At 49.9% G+C, this 13,868-nt stretch overlaps 1 protein-coding gene across 1 annotated transcript in view; it reads right to left on the bottom strand.

Annotated features, from left to right (window-relative positions):
• TACC2 (transforming acidic coiled-coil containing protein 2) overlaps positions 1-13,325 on the bottom strand; it is a 75,350-nt gene extending 62,025 nt beyond the window's left edge. Inside the window, exon 1 of the mRNA XM_068548689.1 lies at positions 13,243-13,325. Within this exon, the coding sequence (XP_068404790.1) occupies positions 13,243-13,310 (68 nt within the window). The 5' untranslated portion in view covers positions 13,311-13,325. The remainder of the gene's footprint in view (positions 1-13,242) is intronic.
• Between the last annotated feature and the right edge of the window lie 543 nt (positions 13,326-13,868).

Genomic DNA, 13,868 nt, shown 5'->3' with positions numbered 1-13,868 from the left:
AGCCCGTGAGCCACAGCTACTGAGCCTGCGCGTCTGGAGCCTGTGCTCCGCCACAAGAGAGGCCGCGACAGTGAGAGGCCCGCGCACCGCGATGAAGAGTGGCCCCCGCTCGCCGCAACTGGAGAAAGCCCTTGCACAGAAACGAAGACCCAACACAGCCAAAAATAAATAAATAAATTAATTAATTAATTTTTTTAAAAAAAAGTCATGCTTCTGGTTTCAGCTGAAAACCTTAATGTAAGATGAATTAAATAATTAGGGGCTTATCTCTTCTTTTCTTTATTTGTCACAGGACATGTGAATGGATTAAGCATAAGAGATAAGAAAAGGAAAGAATCAGGAATTTCACCTAAGTCTTTGCTCACAAAACCGGGGGAAGCATGAATGGAGAATATGGTACATTTTGCCCAAAATTAAGATGGAAAAGCTCTGACTCTGGACATTCCACCCGGCACCTCCTTCAAAAACCGACACCAGAGGGTCTCATTCGCTTGGTTCAGGTAACGATCGATCATCATGACCACTGAGAGAACTGGCCAGCTCGAGATCAGACTCCTGGAGGAAAACCCATCAACCAAATCCTCATTCCACAGCCTCTAAACTCAAGTACATAGAAATCTTACAACAAAGACATCAGGGATGGAAAAAAAGCATCTCCGCCAAAGAATGCAAAAGTACTCAGATATGGAAAAAAAAATCAGACACTTCCTAAGCACCATTTCAAGACGGAGGCCCCACAAACCCTCAATTTCTCCCTTAGACACTATTTTCACCCCAGGCCTTGGAAGCAATGCCTCAGAATGAGCCGGAAGGAGAGCGGGAAGGGGAGGGTATGTGTCACTCAGAACAAGGGACTCCACGGGCACAAACACTTGATTCTGAGCCCTTAATAGATGCTTTTGTCTGAGGGATGCCCAGAGGTGAGCTCACCCATCTTACCACAGTATATCCAGTGCTCTCCGCCTTAGATTTTTTTCCAGGTCCCAGACGAGAGAAGATGCAGACTCACCTCCTGACATGTGGACACACTGTAAACGTGCAGCTTGGGGACCTCGCAAAGACACGGAATGCTGCTCGGTCATTTCCCCACCCCCCCTGCACACTGAGGTCTCCAGCCCAGTGCCTAGGATGCCCATGTGCACGGCTTGGGGGTGTGGCATCGGCCTCCCCAGCAGATGTGGGCTCCCTGCAGGCCGAGTGTGGCCGCTGCATCACCTTGGCCCCCTATTCTTCGTGTGTAGCCATCAATCTATTACTTTGTTCCCTTCTATCTTACAACTTGACTGCTCCAATGTCACGGATTTTCATCCCCAATTTAATTTTTTACCAATAAAAGGTTACATCTGGGTATGGGGAAGATATTTGCCAGGGCCCCTGAGATTTGGGCAATCCGTATCATCTCCTGGCAAGCCTGTACCCAATCACCCCCGCACCTCTGGTCCCTTCCACCCACCACCAGAGGCATCTAAACCCTGACTTTTAGAAGGGGTGGTCACATTTGGAGAAGTGGGAGAAAATCAGTATCCAGGAAATTACAAATATCATGTCATGTCATGCCATGTCATAGTATATATTTTGAGCACAGATTGGGAAATATAATATGTAAACCTAAGAGAGTGAGCTTAGAGAACCGAACAGCAGTATCAAAGCACCCCCTTCCCAGCAGGCTGGTTCTGAGGTTTAGCATGCTCTTTTCCACCTTCACAAGCACTAAGGGGTTTTCCTGTTGTTATAAACAGTTCAGACGAGTGATATTAATGTAGCCTACTACACAACGTATTGGCATTGCAGGGTTTTCTTCAGTAGATTACATAGGAATTATGCTATATTCAAACAAACAAAAAACCAGGAACATTTCATATACCATTTCTTTTTTGTTGTTGTTTTTTGTTTGTTTGTTTTGTTTATACTGGGTTTTTTTTTTATTAAGACATTAGTTTTTAAGAGCAGTTTAAGGTTCACAGCACAACTGAGGAAAAGACAGAGATTTTTCATATACTTACTATTCCCTGCCTCCACGCATGTATAGACTCTCCTATTACTAATATCCTCAACTAGAGTGGGACATTTGCTACAGTTGATCAACATAAAATTGACACATCATAATCACTCCAAATCCATAGTCTACATTACCGTTCACTCTTGGTGTTTCACATTCTCTGGGTTTGGACAAATGTATAATGACATGTATCCATCATTATGTCATATATCATTTCTTTACATATATTCTCTCAGGCGCAGAATTCTTCTGCAACAAGGAGGGGGATGGGGTGTTAACCCCATTTCGTGGATGTCATCACTGAGGCTCTGAAAGCTGACGGTCCTGAGGGCACAGACTGAGCCGGCAATGCCTCGTGCCCAGGAACCTAGGACAGGTCTGCATTGTGTGCGGTGGTCCACTAATTGTTTTTTAAGGTGGCATTTATTAACTTTGCACTGTTCTTGACAGTGGAGATGGGCTGCTTAGCGCTGTTCTGGGCACCCTCACCCCTCTTTATCTTGGGAGCGGCCGGGTCACTACATCAGCACCCCCTCCCCCCCCACCCCCCAGTGTCAATGTCACCTGGCCCTCTGGTCCATGTAAAATATGCAGGTCACAGATATGGACCCATTTCACCAGCCAGAAAGACAGAGAGGAAACGGAGGACTTGCAGTCAGGAGAAAGAACCCACTGAATCCACGGGCAGGACCAGGCGACAGGGACAGACTCACACAGAGCGGGCAGACAGGAGAGAGAGACAGAGAGACAGAGACAGAGAAAGGCAGTGGGGGGAGAGTTCCACCAGCACAGCCCCCTCCTACTGTCCTGTCTCTGGGAGCAGGTGGCTAGTGACCTCGGGGCCGTGACTAAATCCCGAGGCGGCCTTGAGGCTGGGGGCAGCGCCGGTTCTGTGCAGTCGGGTGGGTGGCAAGAGCCACGCCCCGGAGCGGGCCAGCGTCCATGGTGTGTGGTCCACGCGCTCTTCCGTCATCTGTTACTCGAACACTTGGGCACGAGGGACACGAGAACGAACACCTCTCCACTCTGAAGTCTCACAGGCAGCACCTTGAGCACCAGTCCCACCAGAGTCCACCTCGCCATTCTCACCTGGCACTCCTTCCCACGGACCCCAGCTCCGTGTAGCGCCCAGAACCATCCGCAGCAAGACGCCGGGGCAAACACTGATGGAAGCGTCCAGCCACACACGACCATACTCCTCCCGCTCCTTACTTTTCTCCCTTGGCCTTGGGTCATTCTTCCAGGCCTGACCCTGGGACCTAAACATACTCACTACAGGTGCCAAAACACCGGGGAGTTTTCCCAGGAGCAGGCTCGTCTCCCATGACACCCCCGTTAGGGCCCGAGACACAGGCTGAGCTGCCGAAGGTCAGTTCACCGGCCAAACAAGGACCAGGGCCCAGAGGACCGCCCCTCCCTCCCCTCGGTCTCCTCACCTCCCAGCCTGGTCCCTGCAGGCAGCACCAGAGGCTGCACAAAACCCCAGCGGCTGAAAGCCCCTTAGAGGCATCAAGAGGTTAGAGGGGCAGCCCCAGGAGGAACTCACCTACTGTAGGTCAAAGAAGGTGAGTCTAAAAGCCACAAACTCTGATGTTTCAGGTTTTTCAGGTTTTTGGACAAAATGGGAGGAGATCCCTTTCTCTAAGCCGTCCTGACAATTACCACCCGTCAGTTATAGGAAACATTTTCCCTCTTTTCTTTTTTTTTTTTTTTTTTTTTTTTTTTTTTTTCTTTGCTCTGGACCTTTATTTTTTCAGTCGAAGTATAGTTAATTTACAACGTTGTGTTAGTTTCAGGTGTACACCAAAGTGATTCAGTTATACATATACAAATATATACATTCTTTTTCAGATTCTTTCCCCTTACAGGTTATTACAAGATATTGAATATACTTCCCTGTGCTATACAGTAGGTCCTTGTTGTTTATTTTGTATATAGTAATGCGTAACTGTGAATCCCAAACTCCTAATTTATCTCTCCCCGCTCCCTCTTTTCTTTAAATCAGTTTGAAGTTTGGGTTTTTCACGTGCCAGCGAAGATGCCTAGCTGAGGCCACAGGCAAAGCCCTTCCAAGAGACACTGAGGCTGGAATACCAAAGGGTCCAGCCTGACCCCGGCACCGCCCACCCACCCCCAGCAGCTGCCTCTCGCACACCCTCTGGACACCTCAGCCTTTTCCTTCTCCCCCAGGAGCAGAGTTCCTTGGAGACTGAAGTTGTGAGTGATGACCTCACTCCCCCAGCAGCACTGCCCTCCAGGAAAGTGTCTTCAGGGTCGGTCCTTCTCCCCTCAAGCATTAAAGGAAATGAACACAGTGACAGGATCCTCTCTGAACAAAGTCGGGCCAGGAAATTCCACGCAAGACCTACATGTTTGCAGATGTTTTCCCTAAAGTAAAGCCAGCCTCTCCCGCCTTCTTCCTGGAGGGAAAATACTTCCAGACTGCTTTAGGCATGTCCCTTTAAAGCAGATCAAAGAACAATTAGCAAGTTCCACCAGGGCCTTGACAAAGAAAAGTAACTCTCAGAAGCTGGAGCCCCCTTTGATCCAGACTGCTTCTGAAGTCCCAGAGACCCAGATCTGATCCCCATTAAAGGCGAGCTTGTGCAGGGTGGGGAGAAGGGGGCGGAGCTGCAGAAAGCATGGCTGACGGGTTGGCAAATCTCAGGGTGATTTTCTCCCCCAGCATCAATAAAGAGCGGCTGGGTGTTTAATAAATGTTAAGCTCAACCTAGACGAACTTCAGCTACCTCCCACTCGGATAAACAGGGTAAACACCCACTTCCCTTAGAAATTGACCTCTAGAACATCCCTGAGATGATGGAAGGAATCAGAAAATTAAAAGACACTTCAGGGCAAAGACACAAGCTAAGATGCAAGGGAGGGTCTGGACCAAGGGCCCTGTCGGTCATTTTTATCCCCAAATAAACTATCCGCTACATTTCCTCAGCGGAGAGAGAATTTGCAGTCTAAGCTATTTCACTGCCCTGGGAGGACACCTCTGGTTTAAGCTTGCCAAATGATATACCTAAATATATTTTTTAGCAAATTGAAAGTTAAAGGGAAAAGATTAAAATGACTACCAGACTCAGTTTGAATAATAACTAGCAGGAAAGGCCCGAGTGATAGTTCACAAATGATGTGCTCATGGGATTTAAAACTAACTTTCTGTCAGGAAAAAGCCCCCTGTGATATCTAAGATCCTGATGTTTCCAGCTCTAAAATTCTCAGACTCTGGAACTCCACAAACACCTTGAAGGAAATGAAGCTGGGATGTTGACCGCAAACTGGGCCCAGCAGTTGGCCTTAGCTGTCAGTCCCATAAGGACAAAGAGCTGCTAGGATCTGCCTGTTAGCAGGGCTGGAGCAAACCCTGGACAGAAGGGCCACCTCCACCCCTGCCTCCACCCCACCATCCCCGGCCCAGAGCCAGGAGCTGCTGCTGCTTCCATTTAAGGAGAAAGCAGAGAAAACAGTGAAAGCAGCTAACGCAGAGAAAACAACGCTTCTAAATAAGGAGGGTTGGCAAGTACAAGACCTGCGGGAAGTCCACCTCTCCAACAGGTAATTTATCACACAGAAATGGGATGCATTGTGCAGAAGACCCCAGGAGCTGCTTTCTTTTTCTAGGGCAAAGAATGAGAGAACAAAGGTAAATCGCTGCTCATTGTCCTGCCCCAGCCTCCTCATAAGCCTCTGCACTGCCTGCGGCCGCTGCCTCATCTACCCAGCAATGAAGGCGGGGAAGAGACCAGCTGAGAGACGGACCGAGACACCCTCGGGTGCACAGAAGTTTGGGAGAAAACAGACGTCCGAGAGGAGGAGCGAGCCATCCAGGAAGGGAAGGAGGCTGCGGTGTGTGTCCAGCTGTTACCGGAGTAACCTGTAGCCTGCAATGCATCCTGGGATATTCTGCGGGAGCCTTTAGGCAGGGATGTGCTTCCTTTAACCGGGGGCTCTGGCAGGACCCTGTGACGCTACATGGTGGTGACTGGCAGGCCAAGGGTTGAACCAGCTGTCTTCCTGGGTCAAGTACCACAGAACCTTAGTGCCTGGGGTCCACCCAAGCCTCTCCCGGCCCCATCAAGTCCCCGACTGCAGGGCCCCTTGGCATAGCTCAGTGTGGAGCCGATGTACCTAGGATTCTTTTTGCTAGTAAGACATTCATTCATCTGTTCATGCATTCATTCATTCAACAAATGATTTACTGAGCGCCTACTATGTGCCAGGCACTGTACTAGGTACGGGGGACACAAGCATAAAAAGTAAAATTGTGAGAAACCGTAATGGAAAAGAATATGAAAAAGAATATATGTATGTATAACTGAATCACTTTGCTGTACAGCAGAAATTAAACACAACATTGTCAATCAACTATACTTGAATAAAGTTTAACTAAATAAATAAGTAAATAAAAAGCAGCAAAAAAAAAAAAGAAAACCAAGGAGAATGCCCTCATGCTGCTCACATTCTGATAACAGTTAAAGGGACAAATCAAATAACTCCACACTGTGCTGAGTTTTACAAAGAACTCAAACAAAAGAATGATATACTGAGCTGCAATGTCCAATACAACAGCCGCTTACCATACGTGGCTATTTTAATTTAAATTAAATAAAATTAAAGATTCAGTTTCTTGGGTGTACTACCCACATTTTGAGCGCTCAGTAGCCACTAGTGGCTAGCGGCTACCATATGGGACATCACGAATTATAGGACCTTTCCATCGTCACAGGTTCCACCGGACAGCACTGGAGAGTAAAGGCAGGAAAACCTGCCGAGAATCAAAGCTGGAGAAGGAGGCAGCCGTGCCAGCACGGGGCAGAAGGCCTTCTAGACGGCTTACAGCATGTGCAAAGACCCTGGGGCAGGTGGGTATTGCATGTTCAAAGAACTGACAGCTGACCGGTGTGCTTGTAGGCCCCAACAGGGGGTTTGGATGTTAGACTAAAAGCAAAGGGAAGCAGATACAGGGAACTGTTTAGAAAGAAGGGAGGTGAAGGAAAAGGAAAAACAGGACTTGACTACCAGGTTTCTGGTCAGAGCAGCTGGGCGGTGAGGTGCCATGTGCTGAGATGGGGAACTGGGGTGGAGGCTCGGTTACTTCATATGTACTTTTTTTGTTTTTGAGATAAGGAAGGTCATCAGTTCTATTTTGGACAAGTTAGGCCTGACCGGCCCCTGAGAGACCCAAGAGGAGATATAAAGTAAGCAGCTGGATAAGTATGGTGCTCAGACGAGAAGGAAGGATATAAATGCGGGCATTCTCGGTATATAATAGTATTAAATCCATGAGCATGGATGAGATGTCTTAGAACAGAGAAGGTGGCCCAGGCCGAAGACTTGAGGACCCTTGTGTTGATAAATGGCCATGAGGTAATGAGAGGAGGGGACATGAGTCCAAGCCCTGTATGATCAGGTGCCAGCAAAGTACAACTCACTGCCTGTTTCTGTAACTAAAGTTTAACTGGGACATTGATGTACTCACTAACTGTCCGTGGCTGCTTTCACACTCTCACAGAAGAGTTGTTGCAACAGAGAACATACAGCCTGCAAAGCCTAACACGTTTATTGTCTGGCCCTTTACAGAAAAAGTTTGCCAACCCCTTAATTTAAGCCATGCAGTGACTTCAGTCTCCTTACCTATAAAATGGGGGCGGAAGTACTTGCCTCATCATAGGAGCAATAATATAATGTTTCTATAATGGGAAACACCTGAGTCTACTCAACAAGACTAAGAAGAAGAGCTTTTCACTCTTGGCTTTGACACTGCAGCATCCAGCTCTGTTTCCATGTTCGGCAAAAGCAAACAGCACCCACCTGCTCTCTAGAAACAACTGCTAAAGTGAAGTTGTAAACATAAACAGAACCAGTGCCATCAAAGCTACCACTTCCAATGCAGAATGGATATACATGAGCAGTTCCAAGTCGGTTCTTTGTGGCCAACCAGTCTCCCCCAGACTGCCGTCAACCTGAAGCAAAAGCATGAGTCCATGAACCATTGGCTTTCATGGAACAATTGTTTACAATACCTAAGTGCTCATCATTAATCTTAGGGAGAGAGAATGGAATTGTTCAACATCCTTTGCCTACCCCCGAACGCTGCCCCAGCTCAGGCAATCCATCTGGCAAGAGCAGCCAATCATATTTCAGGCTACAGTGGTTCCTAGGCAACCAAAACTATAGCCACAGAAACAGGCTGTAGATGGCAGAAAGAAACATGAAGATGAGGACAGAGCGTCGATGGGGAGAGTGCCCCGAATCCACTGACCTGGATGTAACACCTGCCACGGTCACTTAATCAATCCCCCAGTCGTAGCTACTCACCCTACCATCAGCAGGTGCCCTGTCCCAGTGCCCAGCAGAAAGGGGTGGCATGACCCCTTGGACAATTGGCAGCTACCTGGAAGGCCTTGGAATGTTCTGGCCTTCTGCTCACCTTAGACAATGCCAGCAGATAAGCTCTACAGAGAAGGTAGTGAAGGGCCATTCTTCCGGACCCAGGTACCTGGCCACAGAGCCCATGCTGGAGATATTCAGAAATGGTAACCAAGGAAAAGCATCTGCTATGGACTCAATGCTTGTGTCTCCCCAAAATTTGTACACTGAAACTCTAACTCCCAACGTGATGGCATTAGGAGGCAGGGCCTTTGGGAGGTGATTAGGTCATGAGGGTGGAGCCTTATAAGGGCATTAGTGCCCTTATAAGAAGAGATACTTGAGAGCTTGCTTTCTCTCTCTTTCTCCGTCTCTCTCTTTCACTGTCCTGTCATGCGAGGACAAGAAGACAGCCGTCTGTAAACCAGGAAGGGGGCCCTCACCACACACTGGCTCTGCCGACACACTAATCTTGGACTTCCCAGCCTCCAGAACTACGAGAAATAAATATCTGTTGTTTAAGCCACCCCATCTGTGGTATTTTTGTTATAGCAACCTGAACTGAGATAGCACCTTTGGGACTCAGGCAACTCCCACTCTACAGACAACTTTACAGCTTATTCAGTTTCAGGGGGAAAAAAACTACTCATCATTTTGTCAAACGATAATATTCAAAAGTGAAATCTGCTTCTAGGAACTGAGAAGCCCACATTCGAGATGCTGCCATTTAAGCTAAATGACTTAGCCAAGGGTCGCCTTAAGAAACAAGGCTTTGAAAGAGGTCCAATGAGACCTAAAGAAAGATCCTGCCAGGAGCCCCAGCAGCCCTTTCTGGACTTCTGAGTGATTGACACGCTGGCAATTTTCAGGCACAGAGCATTCCTGCTTTTGCCACTGTCTGGTGCTTTTGCCTTCTCAGAGTCTACACAGGTGGAACCTCACCTCTGAGAAGCCCTAAGAGGCAGGTGGGGCAAGATCAGAGTCACTGGACCCTCTAAGCAGCTCCCAGATTGAGAGACAGGATGAGGAGCCAGCCACACGAGGATGGAAGAGACCAAAACTCTACTTTCCTGTCTGCGACCACAGCCGCACGAAGAGCTGCAACCCCTGTCCTGGAACCACTCAACCTGGTGCAGGTGGTGCCCAAGGCCTCTCTGGTCCTGGCCACTGTCTCGGCTATATATATATATATATATTTGCCTTTTTTTAATTGTTATTATTATTATTATTATTTTTTCATTTTTTTGGCCATGCTGCACGGCGTGCGGGATCTTAGTTCCCTAACCAGGGATCGAACCCGTGCCCCCTGCAGTGGAAGCTTGGAGTCCTAACTACTAGACCGCCAGGGAATTCCCTCTCAGCTGTAATTCTGATCCCACTTGCATCTCAAATCCCAGCCCAAACTCATCAACCTTCCCCCAAACGCACTCCCAATCCCGCTTCCTCGTTTTGGCAAATGCCACATCCTTTTCTTGGTCATCTGAGTATAAACCCTCCACTTGCATTCCCCACTGTCTTTAACTTTCCCTCCCCTGTCTCATCAATCACCAGGGCCTTCATCACTTCTCTCCATCCATCCTGGCCCTCCTATTTTGATCCTCACGGGTCTACACAGGCATGGGTTTCCCTATTTGTGATTTGTTTTTTAGAGCCCAGGTCATGAGTGGTGCCACAGACGAAGCAGGCTGAACTTGCCCACAGAACAATCACTTTCACTCTCAGATGCTAATGGCCCCTGGCTGCCCCTCGGTGGCCAGGGTGTGGGAATTTGCAGGAAGCTGAGGGAGCCCCCGGAATGAGGGTCTCCAGCTACACAAAGGACAAAGTACTTAACGCTGCAGCGGAAGAAGGGCACAGACAGCGGGTCTAATCAATAGACTCAGACCACATTTACTCAAGTACTTCCTGTCCCTTTCCTGTATGTGTTTCCCAACCGTCAGTGCTGAGGAGTAAGTGTTTTCCGTGGCAGAATTCTCCTCTCCCTGCTACCCCTCTCCTATTTGGAAACAATGGCTACTGTCGCTACCAGAACTTCTTTCCCAGACAAGAAAGCAGCAGCTAGAGAAGTGGCCAACGGTTTCTGAGGGACCAGGATGGAGAGACTCACCTAGCTCAGGGCTTCCCCAACTTTTCTGCCTAAAAATCATCTGGGCATATTTACACATCACTGGTTAAAATGGAGATTCTGATGTAGCCAATCTGGGGTGGGGCTTAAGATTCTGCCTTTCTAACAAGCTAGGGGAAGCTGATGCTGCCATTTGTGGACCATCCCGGGAATAGCAAGGGACTTCAACACTTGAACCTCAACCCCCCCTGCCTCACCTCCCAATCCCATGTGCCACCCTCCAGTCTGCTGCTACACCCCAGAGGGGAGACACAAGACTCCCCATCTTCCTCCTTCCTTATCCCACTGCACTCCTGTACAGAATGAAGCTTTCAGCTGGGGCCACAAAAGTTGCCCAAAGGCACCCCAACCTGAAACCAGAAAGACAGAAATCCTGAAACTAAAAAAAAAAAAAAAAAATGTCCTGCAGGGACTTCCAAATCATCCCTGTCTTCCTCTGCCTTTTGGTTTCACTCTTACACACAGGCCCCCCCCCTTAATTTGATCTTTCACAGGGAACCACCAGAAAAAAAAAGAGATATAAATGTTCGGTCTAGATACCAGTTGTCATGGGCTGTACCTCGCGGCAGGCGTGTACCGAGTTCATCTCCGTCCCTGCAGCCCTGACAGCATTATCTTAACAGCGGAAGCGTCTTTTCTGCCATGGACCATATGCTACGCTGTCTTGCGTATTATTCATGTGCATGTGATTTTACGTGCATGGAAACGCATACTACTGTGAAAGACACGAACCTGTGCAAAAAGGGGGTACTCCCTTAACATACTTTTTTAAATCTCTAGACTGGAAATAAGCAAATCTGTAGTAGAAAAACAAGCCCCAGTTACTCAGACAGCAGAGATGCGATTTTAGAGAATAGTTGCCAGGTATGGCACCAGCCCCAAGCATTTCCACTCTCTCCATTTTTTCAAAACAAAAATGTTAGGGGATGGAGGGTGGGATTCTGTTTAGGAGTAAATATACTATCTTAAAGATCTCGATTTAGAGACATTTCAGAAGTAGCACTTGCAGGGAAAGAAGACTCAGGCCGGCACACATGGACCAGCTCACCCATGCAATATTTGAGAAGCAGCTTCCATCACGATGTGGCTGCTTGGCCTGGAGTTTTACTTAAACACCACTTATTCCCATAGGGTAGACTTAGGGGACCTTATCCAAAAAGGCAGCTTCTACCTAACAGAATCTCTCCCAACTCAGCCCTCAACCAGCAGAATCCTGGCCATTTACTAACGCAACTGGGAAAGAGGGAGGGGATGCCAGGGACGGGTAAGCTGAATTCCCAATGGCTGAAGAGTGTATTTTCCCAAACATACGGTCACATTATCTTTTCCAAGTCTCTCTAAAGCTTTTAGACAGGTTTGAGCCCTGACAGCTCACTAGCCAGTTAGTGCCTACCACTCTTTAACTAAAAACAGGCTGAAACTGTTCTTATAGGCTTAGGCTCAAGTCCTGTGTGGTAGTACGTTATTTCCACGCATCTAACAATACGACACATGAACGAGAAACAGGGCAGGCAAAGCTCAAGGCTCACGGCACTTAAAATCCTCCAACACAATGCGCCTCCATTGTAAGATGATGCTTTCTCGAGCTACGGGGAGGAAGACAAATGATCGGTGCACACCTGCTCCTTAGCATGGTTCACTGCTAAAGAGCCGGAGCCTGGAAAACCATGAGGCTCACTCAGCCTAGCATTACATCACCGCGCTGGGCCAGCTCCTCATTGAAACCCAGGAGCGGGGACGAGTGAGGAAGCCCCACATGGCACCCCGTCCCTACTACAACACACAGACCAATCCCTGCAACCCTTTAATCTACACATCAGCGGCTCCCGTGACCACTTGACCGTCCCCACCCCTGCATCCCCACAAAATACTCTTCTCTGAAACACATTCTTCTCTTTGGGAAAGGAGAGCAGGCCAGGCTGGGATGTGGAGGCCCGCAAGCCTGACCTGCTGAAATACAGCTCGGCAGCCAGATCTATTCCATAAGCCCCATCCTCCAGGCATGCCCGGGGAGGTAATGGAGACGACCGTATAGAAATGGCAATCCTAATAAACACCCAGCCAGGATAAAGGCCACTTCTGAGCACATTAGCTCTGTGGTTTAGAGAAACGATCGGATTCCTGGATGGATGCACAGTCAAATGCTGCCTCGACCAATGGACCAATGACAGGACCCTTCAGCTGCCTTTACTAATAATAGCAAGCGGCCTTGTCCTCGACAGTGTTCACCAGCGAGCGAGTGCACGGACGCTTCGGCTAACGGGACTGAACGTCTACCAGCGATGCTCCACTCCATCCGCCGAGCCACGTGAGTGGCTGCCGCTAAACTGGTCTGTCTCCACGGGCACAGCACTGCCACACTCAGGGATTCTTCCCATGAGGCCCCTGTTGAGGCCCGGCTGTCCCCTTGCAGGAAATACCACTGTGCCGGGGGTGCAGAGTGAAGACACACAAGAAGCCCCCAGTCATGCACTGGGCTGCTGAACCATAAAATTCCAGGGGGTCACTTCTGCCCCCGGCAGTATCCTGGGGCTGCCAGATGCTCATTCCAGAGGGGGAACTAAATGCTAGAAGGGGGAGCCACCAGGTAAAACCATGCAAGGCTGCCTGGAGAGAACGGCGGGGCCAGCCCCAGCTCCAGGCTGCCCGGGCATCAGGAGAGGGGGCACTAACAAAGCCCCGGTAGCCTCTCCTCCTGGGGGGACGGGGGGCCTCCAGGGCGGCCCGGCGGAGCACTTACATAGCCTCGGAAGCCTCCAGGTTCAGGTCGCTGGCTGGGACTGGCTGCAGAGACTGCGACCCTCCCATCCTCGCTGCGCCCTGGCGAGCAGGCTAGCCGCGAGCAGGGCCAGCGTCCTGGCACGATTCCTCCAGCGGGAGCCCGGGGTGGGCCGGCCGGCGGCCGGGGCTGCTGCACTGCAGATGGGAGCAGCTGCTGGCATCCGGGGCGGCGGCGGCGGCGGGGAGCTGCGGATCGGGGCCCGAGCCGGAGCCCGGGGAGCGAGCGCCGCGGGGATGTGTGCGCGCGAGGGTGGCCGGCGCGCGCCTCAGTGTGTGCGCGAGTGTGGACGGCGCGCGCGGCTCTGCCGGGGCGCGCGGGTGTGAGCGTGAGCGCCGGTGGGGTCCGAATGGATCTGCTCTCACACCCCCCGGCAGCCCGGCTTCTGTGTACGACACGGTGATGTCATCATCACCGAGCAGCCCCTGACGCCCGCATCTTCACAAAGCTCCACCGCTGGCTCCGGAAACGGGGCGAAGACCCTCCCTCTACACCCAAGTCACCTCCCCCAGCTTCCCGCAGCCTCGCCCAGATCGCCGGCATTGTGTGGCTTTGAAATGCAAATGCACTGCGGGCTGGGGAGCGCG

This window comes from Eschrichtius robustus, chromosome 7, assembly GCF_028021215.1.
Source record: "Eschrichtius robustus isolate mEscRob2 chromosome 7, mEscRob2.pri, whole genome shotgun sequence".
In the NCBI taxonomy this organism is placed as follows: Eukaryota; Metazoa; Chordata; class Mammalia; order Artiodactyla; family Eschrichtiidae; genus Eschrichtius; species Eschrichtius robustus.
Note: the sequence above shows the minus strand (reverse complement) of the source record. Positions and strands in the feature narration are given on the sequence as shown.